At 48.5% G+C, this 19,822-nt stretch overlaps 1 protein-coding gene and 1 long non-coding RNA gene across 7 annotated transcripts in view; both read left to right on the top strand.

Annotated features, from left to right (window-relative positions):
- Positions 1-7,753, top strand: part of C1H2orf42 (chromosome 1 C2orf42 homolog) — a 39,509-nt gene extending 31,756 nt beyond the window's left edge. For all 6 annotated transcript variants that reach the window (XM_057772081.1, XM_057772040.1, XM_057772073.1 and 3 more), the window contains 2 exons: positions 3,019-3,181; positions 7,167-7,753. In XM_057772081.1, the coding sequence (XP_057628064.1) occupies positions 3,019-3,181; positions 7,167-7,375 (372 nt within the window). In that variant the 3' untranslated portion in view covers positions 7,376-7,753. The remainder of the gene's footprint in view (positions 1-3,018; positions 3,182-7,166) is intronic.
- Positions 7,754-10,100: 2,347 nt separating this feature from the next.
- LOC130885026 (uncharacterized) lies at positions 10,101-12,845 on the top strand. Its single transcript, XR_009058128.1, has 3 exons — positions 10,101-10,186; positions 10,404-10,537; positions 12,287-12,845. It is a non-coding gene; the product is annotated as an uncharacterized LOC130885026 (long non-coding RNA).
- Positions 12,846-19,822: the final 6,977 nt, after the last annotated feature.

The following is a 19,822-nucleotide window of genomic DNA, read 5'->3' as shown; positions in this document are numbered from 1 at the left end:
TTTGATGGCTGCACAGCTTAGGTGTGAGCCCTGGAGCAGCCCAGGAGCAGCCCTGAAGGCACTTGGAGAATGTTAAATCCAGCTGCTAGCCTAAAGCAGTGGCATTCAGGAAGGCACAAAGACCCCAAGGCTACATGAGGGGCAAGAGCTCTGCTGCCTGGGCACCTGTTCCTGAGTGTCCTTTGCTGTCTGGCCCATCCTCCATCCACCTGGCACTGATATCTGCTGTGTTTAAAGGGGGAGAGGGGCACTGACTTGCTTAGGTCACTAGTAAAGTGGCTGAATCCCAAGGACAGGGAAATACCAGGATGTGAGATGAGCAGAATGTTCCTGTGGGGGAACAGAGGGCCTGTGCCAGCTGTCACTGATGGTGGAGAGCTGATGGATTCAGTCCACACATGGTTCGCATGGGATTCAAATGAGAGAAAATCCCAGCTGATGTAAGGAAAGACTCACTTGACAATACCAAAGAGGAGAGCACCAGCTCTGCAAGCACAGGACCCCAGTTCAAATCCTCAGCACCATAGTTTTCTTTTTTAAGATGTCTTTATTCTATAGTGTTCTGCCTGCATGTACACACAAATGACAGAAGAGGGCACCAGATCGCATTACAGATGGTTGTGAGCCACCATGTGGTTGCTGGAAATTGAACTTAGGACCTCTGCAAGAGCAGCCAGTGTTCTTAACCTCTGAGCCATCTCTCCTACCCAGCATCCACCATGCTTAAAAAAATAAAATAAAATAAAATAAAATAAAATAAAGGGGCTGGAGAGATGGCTCAGAGCATTGCCTGCTCTTCCAAAGGTCATGAGTTCAATTCCCAGCAACCACATGGTGGCTCACAACCATCTGTAATGAGGTTTGGTGCCCTCTTCTGACTTGCAGACACACACACACAGATAGAAATTGCATACATAATAAATAAATAAATAAACAAACAAATAAATGTTTAAAAATAAAATTAAAAAAAAGAGAAAGAAGCTGGGCGATGGTGGCGCACGCCTTTAATCCCAGCACTCGGGAGGCAGAGGCAGGTGGATCTCTGTGAGTTCGAGACCAGCCTGGTCTACAGAGCTAGTTCCAGGACGGGCTCCAAAGCCACAGAGAAACCCTGTCTCGAAAAAAAAAAAAAAAGAGAGAGAGAGAGAGAAAGAAAAGCTGGGTATGGCCACACAGGCCTGTAAGTCCAGCATTATGAGAAGTGGAAACAGGTTTTGGGGGGACTTGATGGCCTCCAGCCCAGCTCCAGGCTCAGTGAGAGACCCTGTCTTGAGGTTCGGAGTGATAGAGTTTAACCCCTCATCCTCTTTGGTCACTCTGTGTGCACATATAGGCACATGTACCTGCACACACACTTACATATACAACACATACATACGAGTTAAGAGCACTGACTGCTCAGCTGGGTGGTGGTGGTCTTTAATCCCAACACTCAGGAGGCAAAGGCAGGCCAGCCTAGTCTACAAGAGCTAGTTCCAGGACAGGTCCCAAAGCTGCAGAGAAACCCTGTCTCAGAAAACTTTAAAAAAAGGAGAAGAAGGAGGAGGAGGAGGAAGAGGAAGAAGAAGAAGAAGAAGAAGAAGAAGAAGAAGAAGAAGAAGAAGAAGAAGAAGAAGAAGAAGAAGAAGAAGAAGAAGAAGAAGAAGAAGAAGAAGAAGAAGAAGAAGAAGCAGCAGCACTGCCTGCTCTTCCAGAGGTCCTAAGTTCATTTCCCAGCACCTACACGGCTCACAGCCACCTGCAGTGGGATCCCTTTTCTGGCATAAAGGCATACATGCAGATAGAGCGCTCATCACATATAAATAAATAGATCTTTAAAAACACACACATACATGGATTACAAAATAAATGTTTGTAAAAGAATGTACAAAAGAAAGTTTATTGATTTGCCTACACTTAAAACAAAAAGAATATCATGGGTCTTGGAGCTGGCTGGGAGGTTAAAAGTATTGGTTGTGCTTCTAGGGGACCCAGGTTCAGTTCTCAGCACCCACATGGCCACTCACAAACACCATGTAATTGTAATTGTCTCTCCAGCTCCTGGGAATCCAGTGTTCTTCCTTCTGGCTTCTCCAAGTACCCAGTACATGGGAGGTGTACACACCCACTGCCAGCTCCCAGACAAACCCATGACAAGTCTCAGTCTGGACCTGTGGCCCCTCCCAGCACTTTTCACCCCGCCCTCTATCCCAAACTCTCCAACCCAGGGACTCTCCTTCCTATATAACTCAGCCATTTTGGCTACACTCTCTTGGTGTTGCATTTGGTTCTCTTAGTTTCCATGTGCTGTTGGTACTCTTGCGCCTTGCCCCACCTGCTCTTTTCTCTTCTTCTTTCGCTCCCCACCCCTTCCTTCCATGACCTGGTTCAGTCTGGACCTTTACAGCTATCTCTGGCCGTTCTCTTCCATATCTCCACTAAACCCTTCCCCTCAGCCATGCCTAGGAGCAGTCATATCCTCATTTTCATTCACACACATATATATAAATAATAAGAGTGATGGGGGGTCATGGGGTTATTTACTGTTGGTTTTTTTTTTTGGGGGGGAGGACGACAATGTTTCTCTGTATAACAGTCCTGGCTGTCCTGGAATTCCATTTGTAGACCAGGCTGCCCTTGAACTCACAAAGATCCACCTGCCTCTGCCTCCTGAGTGCTCAGATTAAAGGCTTATGCCACCACCACCCAGCTAAAATTGATATTTTTTAAAAGATAAAAAGAAACAAGAGACTTATTGGCACCCAAGATGCCTGAATTTCAAGTTGTCTGTCTCCCTTTCTTTTTTTTTTTTTTTTTTTTTTTTTTAAAGATTTATTTATTTATTGTGTACACAGTGTTCAGCCTCCTTGTATGCCTGAAGGCCAGAAGAGGGCACCAGATCTCACTACAGATGGTTGTGAGCCACCATGTGGTTGCTGGGAATTGAACTCAGGACCTCCAGAAGATCAGCCTTAACCTCTTAACCTCTGAGCCATCTCTCCAGCCCTGTCTCCCTTTCTTACCCTTCTCTGTGTCCAGATGCCCCTGGAAATCACTCGGAGCTTTATCCAGAACCGGGATGGTACTTACGAGCTGTTTAAATGCCCTAAAGTAGAAGTAGAGAGCATCGCGGAGACCTATGGTCGGATGGAGAAGCAACCAGTGCTGAGACCTCTGGAGCTGAAAACCTTCCTCAAAGTTGGTAAGTGACTTTAAGGAGCATCCCTCCCTTGAGGGTCACCCTTTCTCTGTGCTGCAGAGGTTCTGAATCTCCTCCTCAATCAAAGCTCATGCACTCACTTCATCAGAGCCTGCAAAAAGGCTCTTGTCTCTTCTTAGCTGGTGCTTGCTGTACTGCTAGCAGCTGGAAGACGCGAACCATGGGCAGATAATGGAAGAAGCAGTGAAGTCCCTGCAGCCCTCCCAACTCAAAGCAGCATCACAGTTACTTTCATGTAAACCTCTCCAGACTCCCTTTGAGCTGGAGTTACAGATGGTTGGGATCCACCCAGTGTGAGTGCTGGGAACTGAACTCAGATCCTCTGAAAGAGCAATAGACTCTACTATGGAGCCCATCTCTCCTGCCCGTAATATTAAATTTTCCAAAAGCAATCTTTAGCCTACACGTTTTAGCACATGTAAATGTTTGATCCTCTGGAGTTTATTCTTGCATATGTTATTAATATGCCAACCATCTTCTACTTTCTTCCAGATGGTTATTGGTTGATGTCTAATACTTAATGTAAAAAAAATTTTACACCATACAGTGGTGGTGCATGCCTTTAATTCCAGCACTGGGGAAGCAGAGACTGGTGGCTCTCTGTGAGTTCAAGGCCAGTCTGGTCTCTCCAGAGATACAGAGGAAAAACCTGTCTTGAAACCTATCCTCCCCGCAAAAAAAAAAAAAAAAGAAAAGAAAAAGAAACCTCTCCCCCATGCAAAAAAAGAAAGTTTTGTTTTTGTTTTTGTTTTTTTGGTTTTTCGAGCCAGGATTTCTCCGTTGCTTTTTGGGGCCTGTCCTAGAACTAGCTCTTGTAGAGCAGGCTGGCCTCACACTCAGGGATCTGCCTGTCTCTGCCTCCCAAGTGCTGGGATTAAATGTGTATGCCACTACCGCCTGGCAAGAAAGAAACTTTTACTAGGCCAGGTATGATGGTGCTCACTGTTAATCCTAGCATTCAGGTGGCAGAGCCAGGCAGATCAGTGAATTCCAGGCCAGCCAAGGTTACACAGACCCTGTCTCAAAAATAAAACATACTTCCATGTGTTTTTGTTACTGGTGGGAAATGCCATTGGTCTGTATAGACACTTATGTGATACCACAGTCTTTGGCATAGTGACAGTTTGGACCAGATGGTAGAACCATGCAGATTTAATTCTGTCTTTGAACTCGGCCCTCTCTTGCTAGTTTCTCTTCTCAGTCTGGCCCTGCTGTCACTGTGGATATTCTATTTTATACCATAAACCCAGCAGTGGGCTTTTAAATTTATTTTGTGTGCTTGGGGGAGTGGGAGCCATATGTGTCTACATGTTTATTTACTTATTTAGGAAGAAGAGTGTGCATGTCACAGCGGGCATATAGAGAGGGGTCAGAGGGCAAACTGTGGGAGTTGGTTCTCTCCTTCTACCGTGAGGGTTCCAAGGCTTGAATTCAGGTATCAGGCTTATTGGCAAGCTCCTTGACCCTCTGAGCAGCCTCGCTGGTCCTTAAAACATTTTTTTTAATTATTTATTTATTTATTATGTATACAATATTCTGTCTGTGTGTATGTCTGCAGGCCAGAAGAGGGCACCAGACCTCATTACAGATGGTTGTGAGCCACCATGTGGTTGCCGGGAATTGAACTCAGGACCTTTGGAAGATCAGGCAGTGCTCTTAACCTCTGAGCCATCTCTCCAGCCCTCCTTAAAACATTTTTAAGTAGTTACAGCAGCATTGGTCTCTCTTCCAGTTCTTTTCCCTTTCCCTTTTCTTTTTTCTTTAACCCCATGAAGGATTTTTTGTTTGTTTGGGTTTTGTTTTTGTTACTTTCTTTACATTTAATATGTTTAGGGGTGGGGTAGAGAGCCCTACCAAACAAAGGACAGCTTGCACCGGGTGGGTCCTAGGTGATTGAATCAGGCTCCCTGAAAAGTGCCTTTAACCGCACAGACACCTTGTTGGCCCTGTTCTGTCTGTTTGTTCTGGTTTCCTTATGTAACCCTTGCTGTCCTGGAACTTGCTTATGTAGGCCAGGCTAGCCCCCAGCTCACAAAGATCTTTTGGACCCAGCCATGAGAAGCTTAATAGGAACAGACCATCCAAAGGAAGTTCTCAATGTTCCAACCATTATCACCTGCCAGTGTAGGACCCAGCCATGATAAGCTTAATGGAGGCCTGAGTCTCACCGCACAAACTGAGATTACCAGGCACAGACCATCCAAAGGAAATGCCTAACGTTCCAACCATTGTAGATAGGATCACCTGCCCGCACACATTCACCAGGACACCCGTAGACAAACGTCAGCCAATCAGGGGTCCTGAACCTTAGAAGTCCTTCACACCCACCTTTACTATTACAAAAACCCAACTCTAACTGAGCTCGGGACTCTCCGATCACCCCAATACATTGGAAATGCGGAGAGACTGAGTTTTGCAAACTTGTGTAGAATAAAGGCTCTTTGCTTTTACACACGGGACTCAAACTCCTTGTTGGTTTTGGGGGGACTTCGTGGATCTGGGCATAACAAGATCCATCTGTCTCTACCTCCAAAGAATGCTAGGATTAAAGTCGTGGGCCACTAATTTCTTATTTAAAGTTGAATAGAATAAACTATATCTGCTGGGCGATGGTGGTGCACGCTACCCACCAGCACTGGGGAAGCAGACTCAGGCGAATCTCTGTGAATTTGAGGCCAGCCTGGTCTCCAGAGCAAGTTCCAGGACAGTCAGGGTTACACAAAGAAACCCTGTCTCAAAAAACCAAAAGAAGAAAAAAAAAGAAAGAAAAAGAAAACGGTGTTACAAAACTCAGACTCCGGCACGTGGGTTTCCGTGTTCCTCTTTTTACCCTGTTCATATTACTCTCCTCGTGCAGACCGCTCCGTCCTCTGAATTTGCTAGTCAGTGTTAACCATGCTTTGCAGTCAGTACATGGGTGGGTCCAGGTGTGTGTGGAACTTTCAGAAAGACAGAGATTGGGGCTGTTTGTTCTGTGGCTGGTACAAGTTCCACCTGGGCACAAATGGGAGGGCTAGGATTTCTACCCGTCTCCCCACACAGCCATCATTTGTGAATGCTGGTGTTGATAGCAGAGCCCAGTGGGGTGCCCTCCACCTCCACTCAGTGCCGCCCATCTCCCAAATAAATCACTCACATGGAAGCTTACTCTTACTTATAAATGCCCGGCCTTACCTTCTGGTTTCTGGCCAGCCTTTCTTAAGTTAACTCCTCTACCTTTCGCCTCTGGGCTTTTCCTTTTGTTACTTCTTTTTTTTTTTTTTTGGTTTTTTTCGAGACAGGGTTTCTCTGTGGTTTTGGAGCCTGTCCTGGAGCTAGCCCTTGTAGACCAGGCTGGCCTCGAACTCACAGAGATCCGCCTGCCTCTGCCTCCCGAGTGCTGGGATTAAAGGCGTGCGCCACCACCGCCCGGCTTTTTGTTACTTCTGTATATCTTACTTTCACTCTTATCCATGACTGGTGTGTGGCTGGCCCCTAGCATCCCCTCTCCTTTTCTTGCTCCTTTACCTCTCTAGCAGATTTCTCCTATTTATTCTCTGCCTGCTAACCCCACCTATCCTTGTTCCTGCCTCGCTATTGGCCATTCAGCTCTTTATTCTTAATTTTCTTGTTATAGTATGTCTCTGTGTGTGCATGCATGCCCGTGCATGCATGCACATGCATGAGTTGTCCGTGTGCCACAGCTTGTATATGGAGCTCAGAGGACAACTGTGTGGAGCTGGTACCTATCCAACTTTATATAGGTTCAGGGGATTAGACTCAAGTTGCCAGGCTTATGCCCCAAGTGCCTTTACACTAACCATCTTACCAGTCTAGATCTAGAGTTATTATATACTCCACAGTGAGTATGAGGACATTCTGGGCTCCAGTAACACCCCGTCACAAAAACAAACCAAAAACACAGGAATAGTTTTAATGGAAGTCAGGTGGACCCGTACTAATTAACCTCCCTTTCTACCTTTTGTAGGGAACACTTCCCCCGATCAGAAGGAGCCAACACCCTTTATCATTGAGTGGATCCCAGACATCCTCCCGCAATCCAAGATTGGTGAGCTTCGAATCAAGTTTGAGTATGGTCACCACCGGAATGGACATGTGGCTGACTACCAAGATCCAAGGCCACCCCTGGACCAGTCTTTGGAGCTGGCCCCTCTGACCACTATCACTTTCCCTTGAGGCAAATCAAGAGTTAATTTTGCGGAGTTTGCACATCCCCAACCCGACCACTGTAAATCCTGGTAGCACTTAATACGGTCCCTGCTAATGAACTGCCCTTAGCTAAGGTGCAGGTGCTCAGAACATCTGTGTGGGTGGGCACTGCTGTGTACAGTCTTCGTTATAAACTGAGCACTTATTTCTGACCAGAGTTTTAAAAGCAGTGAAGTCCGGGTCATGGGCCTTCTCATGGATTCACCTGCAGCTCATTTTTCGGTAATTCTCTAAAAAGTCAGCGGCACTGGACTTTAGCCAACAGTGTGGAAAAGTCATGATGCCCTGGGCAGAGAGAGTGCAAAGGATCCGCCTGAGCGCGCCGATCCTCTATCTTGATGGCAAATAAAGTACAGTGTCACTTTTTTAAAATGGTGCCATTGCTGTCGTGATTTCACAGTCAGAAGCCTTTGGGTGAATTTACTTTGTAGTCAAACAGGGAAAAGTGGCTAGGGCCAAGGGATCAACGACACTTCACTTTATTTTCCTTTAAATTTTTGAGCAGCTGAGCATTCAGGAGGCAGAGGTAGTCTCTGTGATTTTGAGACCTAGTTTCTGTGATTTTGAAGTCTATATTAGTGAACCCCAGGACAGCCAGGGCTACATAATGAGAACCTGTTTCAAAAAAACAAAAAAAGAACAGCTGATAAAATTCAAAACCTAGTTCTGAGTTCACTCATCACAGAATGGAGATGGTGCAGGCAGTGGGGACTTCCTTTCTAGAAGAGGAGGAAACATTTCCTACACACCTGCCATGACTTCTTTTTTTTTTTAAATATTTATTTATTATGTATACAATATTCTGTCTGTGTGCATATCTGCAGGCCAGAAGAGGGCACCAGACCTCTTTACAGATGGTTGTGAGCCACCATGTGGTTGCCTGGAATTGAACTCAGGACCTTTGGAAGAGCAGGCAATGTTCTTTTTGTTTGTTTGTTTGTTTGTTTTTTGTTTTTCGAGACAGGGTTTCTCTGTGGTTTTGGAGCCTGTCCTGGAACTAGCTCTTATAGACCAGGCTGGTCTCGAATTCACAGAGATCCGCCTGCCTCTGCCTCCCAAGTGCTGGGATTAAAGGCGTGCGCCACCATCGCCCGGCCAGCAGGCAGTGTTCTTAACCACTGAGCCATCTCTCCAGCCCCCTGCCATGACTTCTGTGTACACTTAAAACACATCCAACACGTCCGTTATTGAGTCTCATCTTTCTCTAGAGTGTAGGCATTACTCCTTGCAAAGCTCAGGAGCCTCACGGAAGCTACAGATCTGGCTCTACACAGCACTAAAATTTTGTTTAGTTTACTTCGATGTATGCTTTATACTTGAAATATTATATTGGTTTGAAATGAAGGTTTTTTCTTTCATGTTTTGTCTACATATATGTATGAGTACCACGCGGGTGCCTAGTGCCCTGGGTAATAAGAAGAGGTTGTTGAAGCACCTGCAACTGGAACTAGGGATGGTTGTGAGCCATCATGTAGGTGCTGAGAATCCAGGTCCTCTGAAGAGCAGCCAATGCTCTTAGCCAGTCATGTCTCCAGCCCCTTGATATAAATGCATTACAGTTCATTGTCTTTGACCAGTTGGAAGCCACAAGTAGACCTGATATGAGAGAAACCCAGCTCTGGCCTGCTTAGGAAAAAAAATAAAAACACAAGGAACTGTTTCTCTGGAGATAAGGCTGGACAAACACCTTGTGAGGTGGGGTGCGACCAGGCCTTAGGAGCCCTGTAAGGCTTGCTGCGCTGCAGCCTGTCAAACTTGAGTGTATAGGGCTCACTCGGGAATCTTAGCTGAGTGTGTAGTCTTACCAGTCATGATGGGGCACACCTTCGAGGCAGCCTAGTCTACATAGGAAGTACCAGGCCGGCCGAGGTGAGGCCCTGCCTCAGAAAGCCAAAGTATATCTGAGTAAGCTCCAGAGCAAGGGTCCAGGACCCGCATTTCTAGGAGGCACCCTGATATTGCATGAAGTGCTAGGCTGGAAACTACACTTCAAAAGACATCCTGATTGTGCATGTGACCTGTCTCCTGCCTTTCCCGGCTCCGACTTGGGGGAGAGGGCTAGCTTGTGCTCCCTTGAGCGACTCTACAAATGGCCTAGCTCGTGAAAAATCAACGCTGAGTTCCAATTCCTGAGTCTGCATAGAGAAACAGCATGACGGGAGCGGGGGGCGGGGAACCGCTCATATTGCCAGAGATAGTACTTTCTGTTCCTGAGACACGATTTCAGTCGATGACATACAGTCTCCTGGTCCTCAAACTTCCCTTGACTCGCAGCACGACGTTGCCAAGCTGTTTAGCCGACCAAGTAAATCAGGGCATGAAGCCACGCTTCCGCCCACACTGGCACAGGGGACGCCGGCGAAGCACGCGGCCCTGCGGCCCCGCGAGATAACGCCACCGCGCCGCCGACACGCGTCGCCCCCAGCCTCACCGCCGCTGTCCTTCCGCCAGGCGGCGCCGCAAGTTAAGCACGCACCTCCTTGTGCGCAGCCGCGCTGGCGCTCAGGACACGTCACCACCTTCGCGTCCTTTCTGGAGAGCGCGGGAAGGAGGGCGCTGTGGGTGGTGACGTCTCCGGGGTTCCCCCGCGAAGCTTGTGCGGGCGGGGCTGGGGACGTGGCGATGGCGGAGCTGAAGGGGAGGAGACGTGTGGGGCGGGGGATGGGTAAGGGAGATGGGCTTGGGGGAGTGGAAAGGACTGTGGGGGAAGGGGGAGCCTGTAGAACGGGTCAAAGGATGGAAAGGGGGTAGGAGAGGGCTCGAAACGAGAAAGGAGAGGTGAGAATCGAAAGTGGGGATAGGGGCGAGTGGGGGAAGGAAGGAAGCGTGGAGGGGAGGGGGAGGACGGAGAGTTGGGGAGGGGATAAAATGTTGAAAGGAGAGTATTGAAGGGGAGAGGGTAAGGCGGTAGGGAAGAGGAGGATCTGAAATTGAGAGTGGGCGGGTTCTTAGAAGTCCTGCTCCCCCACCCTCCCACCCCCTTCTTACTCCACAGACTCAGTCCTGATGCCTCCAAGGTGTGTCTGTGCTTCTTCCTGCAATGGACTTTTGGACAGTGCAGCCAGCCACTTCCGGCCTCCTTTAACCGGAGGACCTCCTCAGAACGTGGTTTGAGATTCTGGCCACCAGGTACTAGTGGCCTTGCGCCTCACAGACTATGAAGTTCATTGTTCTCTCTTCCGTCTCTAAAGGCAGTCATCCCCCAGTCTTAACCATACTAAGGAAGGCTTTGTGTTCCTTTGTGTTCCCCTGCCCCGGTTGTTAGCAGAACCTTCTCCCATTCCTGTGCGCCCCAAGGCCTCCCGGTAATGAAAAGGTTAGAACGTGGAACCTGCTCAGAACTCAAAGTGTATACCAGAGTTTATCCTACCACCAGCCTAATCCCTTGTCCTTAGGGGCATAGCACACCCAAGTGCCATGAGACACCCTTCCTGCCCTCACAGAGTGCCCACCTTCTTTGACAGTGCCAAGGCATTGCTGAGAGGATGGCCTGTCCCCTAGAGACAAGCCAAGCCTGGGTAGCTTGAGCAAGGGCGTGCAGGCAGGGTCACACAGGACTGCCTCCTGGAAGACGTTATGAGGCAATTCTCCCCCCACAATCCCTGGCTTTCAGAAAGTCAGGTGAGAAGCTGAGGTATGAGAACCATCCTCTTTGCTGAAAAAAGGGGATTCCCTCTCCTCTCAGCAGGAGCATAGTTGAGCTGTGGTTATGGAGACTTCTCCAGCTCTGTTGATGGGTCTTCTCTGAGTGAGTGCCCAGGACCTCCTGGGGGTGTGAGGTAGCTGTGACCTTCACTCCTCTCTGGGCCACTCCTGCTGATTAGTACAAGACCACTTCGGGTTTCAGGTGAAAGCCAGCATTTGAGGTTTGAAAAAAAGAAAACAGAGGTAAGGCAGCCCTCCCTGCTTGTGTCCTTCAGCAGGGGTGGCTAATGGAAGGGCTCCTGTGTCAGAGTCCCTTATTCCTCAGGGTCTAGCAGGGGTCCCCCTTTCTGCACCTGCTCCTGCAAACCCACAGTGCCTGTGAGGGCCTCGCTCCATGCTCTGAGAACAGTAGCTATGCATAGGCCTTGCTGGAGATAAGAGAAAACTTCAGGCAGAAGGTTGGATTGGCACACAGTTTTCCCCCAATTGTCTGGTTTGGGGGACAGGGTCTCACTATAATAACCCAAGCTAGCCTCAAACTCAGGAGCCTGCCTGAGCCTTCCTGGTGCTGGGATTACAGGTGTGCAGGCCTGACTTCCCCCTCGTGGAGAACTTGGTAGAAGTGTGGAGCAGAGAATAGACCAGGATAAGACGGACGCTGTATGTGTGTAGAGGTGGTGTTTCTGTGGAGCCCTTGAGATGGCCAGAGGTTCTCTGAGCCTGGGCGATAGAACCTGTGGCAATGGAGAGAGGCCCTTCCCTCTGCCTTTGCTGGAGAAGCAGTTCTGTCCTGACTTGGCTGTCATGAGACCTGCAGGCACAGGCCCTCAGCCACAGGCCAGAGGGTCTGAGCAGCCTCATGTATCTGAGTCTGTTCATTTGTGTCCGAGCTGCCTTGGGAGCTAGGGGTGGAGCTCAGTCAATGGACCGCTTGTCCAGCGTGTGCAGATCCTTGGGTCAGTCCCCAGCCCCACATAAACTGCACCTGGTGCCTCATACCTGTAATCCGAACATTCAGGTAGTAGAGGCAGGAGGATCAAAGTCTATCCCCAGCTTTTTAGGCATTTCAGGGCCAACCTGGGCTATCAGTAATCCTACTTTAAAAAAAAAATGAGGAAAAGGGCTGAAAAGATGACTCAGCAGGTAACAACACTGGCTGCTCTTGCAGAGGACCTGAATTCGGTTCCCAGAATCCATATGATGACTCAGAACCATCTGCATCTTTAATTCCAGGAGTCTGACTCCTCTGACCTTCATGGCCCTGGGCACACATGTGCACAGACATAAATGCAAGCAAAGCACTCGTCCACATGAGATTTTTTTTTCAAATATTAAAATAAGAAGGAACCATGAAGAACCAAAGGGGGTTTTCCTGAGAAGGACAGAAGGAAGTGCTACCAGGGCTCATGCTCATGGGACCAACCAGGGCTCTACCACAGGGACCTGGATGAGATCATTTCCTCGGCCTGGTGGCTCCTGCGGCGAGAAAGAGGAGCTCCAGTCCACTGTGCTCAGTGTGTCAGCGGCCGGCAGTGTTCAGTTTGCACACCCTCAACTCTGTGAACTTGCTAAGTTTCTCACCTTGGACCTGCATGAACTATCACGGCCACATCTGAGCCCTTCAAATCGGCACAGGCCGGGGAGCTGTGGGGAAGGGCAGAGAGGAGAAGAAAGAGGCCTCCCACAGCAAGCTAACCAGTGTCTACTGTCAGCCTCTGGCAGACACTTCAAGGAAAGTGATATCAGTACAAGGCAGAGAGTAGGAAACTCGAGATGAAGGCACAGGCTGACTCCTGGGTCAGGGAGGGGAGCTGGAGGGGGGTCAGGGGGTTGACTGCAGATGGACACAGTATCCGGAGGTGAAAGGAACTGTTGCCATCACACTGGGAAAGCTGCCACTGGAACTGATACAGACCTGTGGTCATCTGAGCTCTCGGCTGCTAAGTGCATGGAAAGGCAGGGCTGTAGCGAGAGAGGGAAGTGGCAGTCCCCAGCGAGAGGAACTGGCGTCCTCACTCAGCCATTTGTGCAACCTTTATTAACTCACGCCCTGGGCTAGGCTTTGGCTAGGAAGCCCTGTTCCCGAAATGTTTCCGTCCTTGTGAAGAGAGAGCCAGAAAAGTGAGAATAGGGTGCAGTGTGTCAGAGGTGACGGTGCTATTGAGAAAGTCAGACCGTGTGGGAGCAGCAGGAAGTGTGGGACCAGTCGCTTCTCCGTTGTTTTTTTGTTTGTTTGTTTGTTTTATTAAAGATTTCTGCCTCCTCCCCGCCACTGCCTCCCATTTCCCTCCTCCTCCCCCTATCAAGTCCCCCTCCCTCGTCAGCCCTAAGAGCAATCAGGGTTCCCTGCCCGTGGGAAGTCCAAGGACCACCCACCTCCATCCAGGTCTAATAAGGTGAGCATCCAAACTGCCTAGGCTCCCACAAAGCCAGTACGTGCAGTAGGATCAAAAACCCATTGCCATTGTTCTTGAGTTCTCAGTAGTCCGCATTGTCCACTATGTTCAGCGAGTCCGGTTTTATCCCATGCTTTTTCTCCGTTGTTTTTAGAGCAGGATGTGGGCCTTAGTGGTCGGTAGGACTGCACCAAAAGGCAACACCGGGGAAGCCCTCAGTCTCCGATTGGAGATACGTTTGAGTCTACCCCTTTTCCAGCCACCATGTTTTCTGATTAAGCTGGCCATGACAGATTGTGAGTGATCTCTGCTCTGGAGGCTGGCCAGGAGGAACCCTGAGTTTGAGATCAGCAACAGTAGTGGACAAAGGCTCAGTTGGTAAGAGTGCATACTTAGCATGCACAAAACCCTGCATTAGACCCCCAGCACCCATAGACTGCCCAGCAGAGGGAGAAGGTAGGAGCAGAAGGATCAAAGTTCAAGGACATCTTTGTAATTATCTCAAGGCCAGCTTAAAGAAAATTCATCAACATTTAGAACCCTGTTCCTTTGAAATATGGATCGTCTAGCCGGGCGATGGTGGCGCACGCCTTTAATCCCAGAACTCGGGAGGCAGAGGCAGGCGGATCTCTGTGAGTTCGAGACCAGCCTGGTCTACAGAGCTAGTTCCAGGACAGGCTCCAAAGCCACAGAGAAACCCTGTCTCGAAAAACCAAAAAAAATAATAAAATAAGAAAGAAAAAAAAAAAGAAATATGGATCGTCTAGCCAGCAGGGAACCTCTGCCTTTCTCTGCAGTGCTAGAGATGGAGCCCAGGGCCTCGTGCACGCATGCTGTACATGCTCCACCGCTCAGCTACCGCCCCGGCCCAGCATAGGAAGCTTGCACACGCTACACATAAAACCACAGCCCCAAGCTCGTTCTGCAACTCAATATGGGTGGGCATGATGATCCGGTCATACTATCTTCCAGTTTTCAAAGGTTCAGGAAGTCAGGGGTATTAACGAATGCCGAGAAGGGACAGCTCCCATATACCGTACAGCAGCCCCACAAGCCACAGGCCATGTGCAGGACAGAAGGGTACTGGTGCACACTCGGCTCCTGTGATTTTTATTTCAACTTTTAGGTGAATTTTGTGTGAGTAAATATGGAAGCAAAGAAGCCCCATGGCCTTTGTGAGGTGGGGAGCTGACCGTATTGTCTCTGGAGATAAATTTATAAGGATGACTCACTGAGGAAAAAATAAGCCAGGATCTCCAACTGGAGTGCATTCCCTGAAAGCTAGGTGTGGTGACTGGAAAACGGAACTTCACGCTGTGTGTAAGCACGACTTCCGCGAGAATGAGTGTTACCTTGTGGGCTGTGGCAAAGCGAGAAGTATGTCCTCAGCTACTGTTCCTGCCCAGGGGGTGGGGCTGGGAACATGGAGGAAGGAGGCCACGACTGAGACGGTGGCCATGGGGCCCAGGGAACCAGTGCTTCCTCGGCAGGCTCTGGGCAGCCCGTGCCTGGAAGGCTGTCTCACTTCACCTACCTCGTCTGTACACACTGAGGACGGGAAGGTTTGTGGACAAAGCAGGAAAGATCAAATATGGGATAATGTAAATCTTACCGTCAATAGATCCTGTGATTAAGCTGCGTGCCCTATCCAGCATCTGGTGTCTACACTAACCTGTAGGACGTCTGAACTGTGGTCCCAGATGCTCTCCGAAGCTGAGGGAGTCGGGAATGAAAATGGACAACATGTAGAGGGCTGTCTGCTGCGCCCCTACCTGGTAACTTACGTTCTTGGTGTCACCCACCCACCTGAAGAATGAGCAACACACTGGCCTGTCAGCAGGGGTGCTGGACGGCAGGGTCCTAGCCAGCTCCACTGGGTATTCCTCTGCGTTTTTCTAGCTCTTCTGTGAAGTTCTGGCTTCCTCTTGTGCACAATACTTGAACTCATCTCTCTTCATCCTTCAGGCTCAGACATGTGTAAAGACAGGCTGCCGGGTCCTTCCCTTACCGTAAGGTGATGATATCCTAATGTAAACGGGATTCTCCCTGCTTGCTTCCGCTGTACAGAGAGCTCCCTGGGAATCCCACAAGAAGATGTGTAAGGAACTGGGAAGTGTGGTACCTGTCCCCAACCACAGTAACATGTAGTGTGAGAACCAGGGCACATCTTCAGGGAGGCCAGTACTTTAAATACATGTCTGGGCAACACTCATGAGAGACCACCAAAGCAACCGTACTTACCTAAACTGGCAGCTGTCTTGGCAACACACTACTGATCTGATGACCACCATGGTCTACTTCTTCCCACTAGCCCTGCCTTAATTCAATTGCTGCATTCTTGCTTAGCTGGTCTTCCTGTATGCACTTTCCCTTACCATAACTGGCTATGCTGTAAATTTGGGGATGATTTGAACTCGTGGTCTTTAATCTTTAAGACATATGTTTTACTAATGAGATGCATGTTTCAGATTCGTGCTGCTCCCTTGCTTAAACCCCTTCGGTGGGGCCAGGGCAGTACTCTCCCAGCATGCATGCAGCCCTGCGTTTCCCACAGTGCTCTATGCCTAGGTGTGTTTCTGAGGTCTGCCGAAGGTCTGATTTGTGACTGGGTAAGTGAGTAGGTGAGCCCTGTCCCTTCCTGTACTTGACTGACAAGCCCAAAGAGGATCACCCTTGGTCCCAGCACCCCTAGGCTCACCCCTGCATAGTGAATAACCCAGCCCAGCTCTATGCCAGGTGGGAGGCTTGGACCCAGGCTTCCCACATCCTCAGGACAAATGTGGTTCAGGACTCTGACACATTAGGAATCGAATCTACTCCTAATCACACACAGATGCTTCAACCAGGCTCCCAGGTTTAGATTATGCCCTCATGAAAGAAAAAATTTCCTTGTGGATTTGTTTGTTTCATTGTTGTTTGTTTTTATTTGTTTGATTTTGGGTTGTTGGTTGGTTTGTAGATAGGGTCTCATTGTGTAGCCCAGGCTGGCACAGAACTCACAGTCCTGCTGCTTCATCCTCCCCAGTGCTGGAATTACTGGCATTGGGCACCGTACCAATAGCAGGAACTGGGGTGGGACTGAGGGTTGATACCTGCTGTTGAACTGTATTTTGTTAACTTGGCAGACTGATGTGTCTCAAGGCCCACCTTCTGGCATCTTTCTGCCTTTCAGTTAACTTTTTCAGGGCCTCAAGCCAGGATGTCCTGACAGGAAACCCGAGCAACACCAGGTTCTTTCTTTCTGTTCCTGGGTTTTGAGTGGGTGAGCACAAGTCACTTCCTTGGAAGCTTCTTGCTGCTCCTGACCGGCTTTGCGTGTGTAGGGGAGTGGATGGCCTCCAGGGTCCTCTGCTCTTTGTCCGTGGTATTCTAACAGCACTGAGGGCAGGAAGCACTGCGCACATCCTCTCCGGGGGGCACGGACTGCTCTAGTGTCTGAGGTCTGGCTGCACTTGGCATCTGTGAAAGCAACTTGCTATCAGACCACATGGAGCGCACTTGGCAGAGGTCTCAGACCACAGCTCCAGCTGAACAATTGTAGCTAAGCAAAGTTAAAGGCTGCAAGTTGTGGCTGTCAGGGCAAAATTAACACCGGAGAGGTTTAATGAGTTACCAAGGGTTGCGTGACTTAAGGGTTTATCCTTCAACTATCTGTGATCTTTGCAGGATAAAAGCTGTTTCCCCAAAAGCACTAAGGAGAAGTTCAGAGAAACAGAAGCAGGCAGATTTCTGTGAGTTCTAAGCCAGCCATACCTACATAGTGAAATCCGGGCCAACTGGGACTAAATAGTAACACCCTGCCTTAGAAAGATATGGTGGGAAGGGAGAAAGCCATGAACATAAATGATATTGTCACATACTGTGTGGTAACTACAAAGTGGCTAACTATGAAAATATCTGCAGCTTGACGGTATATTGAATATGGAATTTTTTTTTTAAAGCAAAGAACTCCAGACAATGATAGCCAGCTGAAGGCGCCCTAACAATCCTCACAGAGATAGATCTCAGCAGGAATTGAGTCTCAGGTTTCTTTCCTCAACCTCTAACCTCAGACAGCTGCAAATGCATATTCCTTGTAGATCCAGTCTCTGATATACCGGATGGAAATTTACTGGGGCTTTCTCGGAGGCCAGACTCTCACAAACTGGCCTGCCCCATGGGACTCTTGACAGTGCCAGATATTTCATGAGGACCGGCATTCTCAGTTGATTGAGTCTACAAAACGAAACCAAAGAACTGTGTCTTAAAACTGACTTAGCCTGCTTAATCGTGCACAGGGGACACTCTATTCTAGGCTGGGAGTTGCGCAGATCTGAGGTTTGTAGAGTCTGTGAAAATACCGGAGACTTTTGTGTCATTTGTTCTCTCTGGGGACGGATGACCAGCAGTGGAGCTGCTAGAAAGGGTGGATGCTGCCTGGCAGGAGGGTGACACCTGCAGAGGAGAGAGGAAAACATAGCCAGAACTTTCTAGGCTTCTCTGGAAAAGGGATGAGGAGGAGAGGAAAGGGCAAGCAGAGAATGGTTGACCATCGACTTCAGAAATGCTGCCCAACTGCCTCTGAGGTTTCCCAAGTCAGGGAAGAGGAGAGGCTGCTCGTGGCCTGTCAAGTGCTGGCTATCCCGGAACGGCCATGTGGAGAGCAGCAGGATGTCAGAAGCCACTGATGGCTGCATAAAAAGGGACGTGGGGCACCCTCAAAGATGTGTGTCTAAACAAAGCAAAACATTGCTCTAATTCTGCTTTCAAATGTTGGTATTTCCTTCTTTAAGTAGGTAATTTGCTTGCATGACTCAAAACTTAAAAACAACAGACAAATTAGTATATATCTCCCCTTTTCCAGGCTTTCATTTAGGAGTGGTTGTACAAAGAAGTTCTGTATGTAGTGGCAAAAGATGTGATTACAGATAACAAATGTACTGTCTCAAAAATAGCTATGAGAGGTTTTGTTGTTGTTGTTTTTTGTTGTTTGTTTTGAATTAATACCTCACTATGTAGTCCTGGCTGGCTTGGAACTTACCGTGTAGACCAGGCTGGCCTCAAACACACAGAAATCTGCCTACCTCCTGAGTGCTGTTGTTAAAAGCATGTGCCCAGCAAGGATTTTTGTTGTTATTGGTTTTGTTATTTGTTTATTATGTAGCTCTAGCTGTCCTAGAACTCACTACATAGAACAGGCTGGCCTGGAACTCTGCCTCTGCCTCCCTGGTGCTGGGATTAAAGGTGTTAGACATGCCCAGATTTTCTTTTCTTTTCTTTTCTTTTCTTTTCTCTTCTTCTTCTTGTTCTTCTTCTTCTTCTTGTTCTTCTTCTTCTTCTTCTTCTTCTTCTTCTTCTTCTTCTTTTTTTTTTTTTTTTAAAGAAAGAGTCTCAGCTAGGCAGTAGTCCCAGCACTTGGGAGGCAGAGGCAAGAATAGCTGAGTTCAAGGCCAGCCTTGTCTTCAGAGTGTGAATTCCAGGACAACAAGAGCTCTGAAAAGAACTCTGTCTCTAAAACCAAACAAAACAAAAACCACCCTGCCAACTTGACATGCCTTCTTTACCACAGTCCCAATCTTTATCTCCATGTACATAAATTTTTAAAAAATATTTATTTATTTATTATGTATACAATATTCTGTCTGTGTGTATGCCTGCAGGCCAGAAGAGAGCACCAGACCACATTACAGATGGTTGTAAGCCACCATGTGGTTGCTGGGAATTGAACTCAGGACCTTTGGAAGAGCAGACAATGTTCTTAACCTCTGAACCATCTCTCCAGTCCCTACATATATTTTCTTTTAGGTTTTATTATGATCTGTGAACTGGCTTGTCACTGTGTGGCAATCACACGTGGGTGGGGTCAGAGGACAATTTGGGGAGTTGATTTTCCTTCCACTGTGGGATGTGCAGCTCAAACTCAGGTTCAGGTGGGCACAGCAACTGTTTTACCTGGTGAGCAGATCTCTGGCTCTGATTGTTCTTTTCAAACAGGGTCTCAGAAGGAAGGGAGAGAGGGAGGGAGAGAGAGAGAGGGGGAGAGAGAGAGAGAGAGAGGGAGAGAGAGAGAGAGGGAGAGAGAGGGGGGGTCTCACGCTATAGCCCAGACTGTTGTCAGATCCACAGCAGCTCTCCTCACAATGACCCCACAGGCTGGGGTCATAGGCATAGTCCACCAAAGCCAGCATGATTTTTTTTTTCCAGAAAAAAATTATCAAGTTGCAGAGAACTGGAATTAGGATGAAAAAATGAACTGTGTTCAATTGATTCTCACAGATCACAGTTTAAACAGCACAGTTATCCATTCTGCTCTAGAGGCACAAAGCTGATGCCAGTGTCACCGGCTGAAATCGAGCTGTGACAGCAGCGCCCTCTGTTCAATCTGTAGCTCCTG

Source organism: Chionomys nivalis, chromosome 1 (assembly GCF_950005125.1).
Source record: "Chionomys nivalis chromosome 1, mChiNiv1.1, whole genome shotgun sequence".
NCBI classification, from domain to species: domain Eukaryota; kingdom Metazoa; phylum Chordata; class Mammalia; order Rodentia; family Cricetidae; genus Chionomys; species Chionomys nivalis.
Note: the sequence above shows the minus strand (reverse complement) of the source record. Positions and strands in the feature narration are given on the sequence as shown.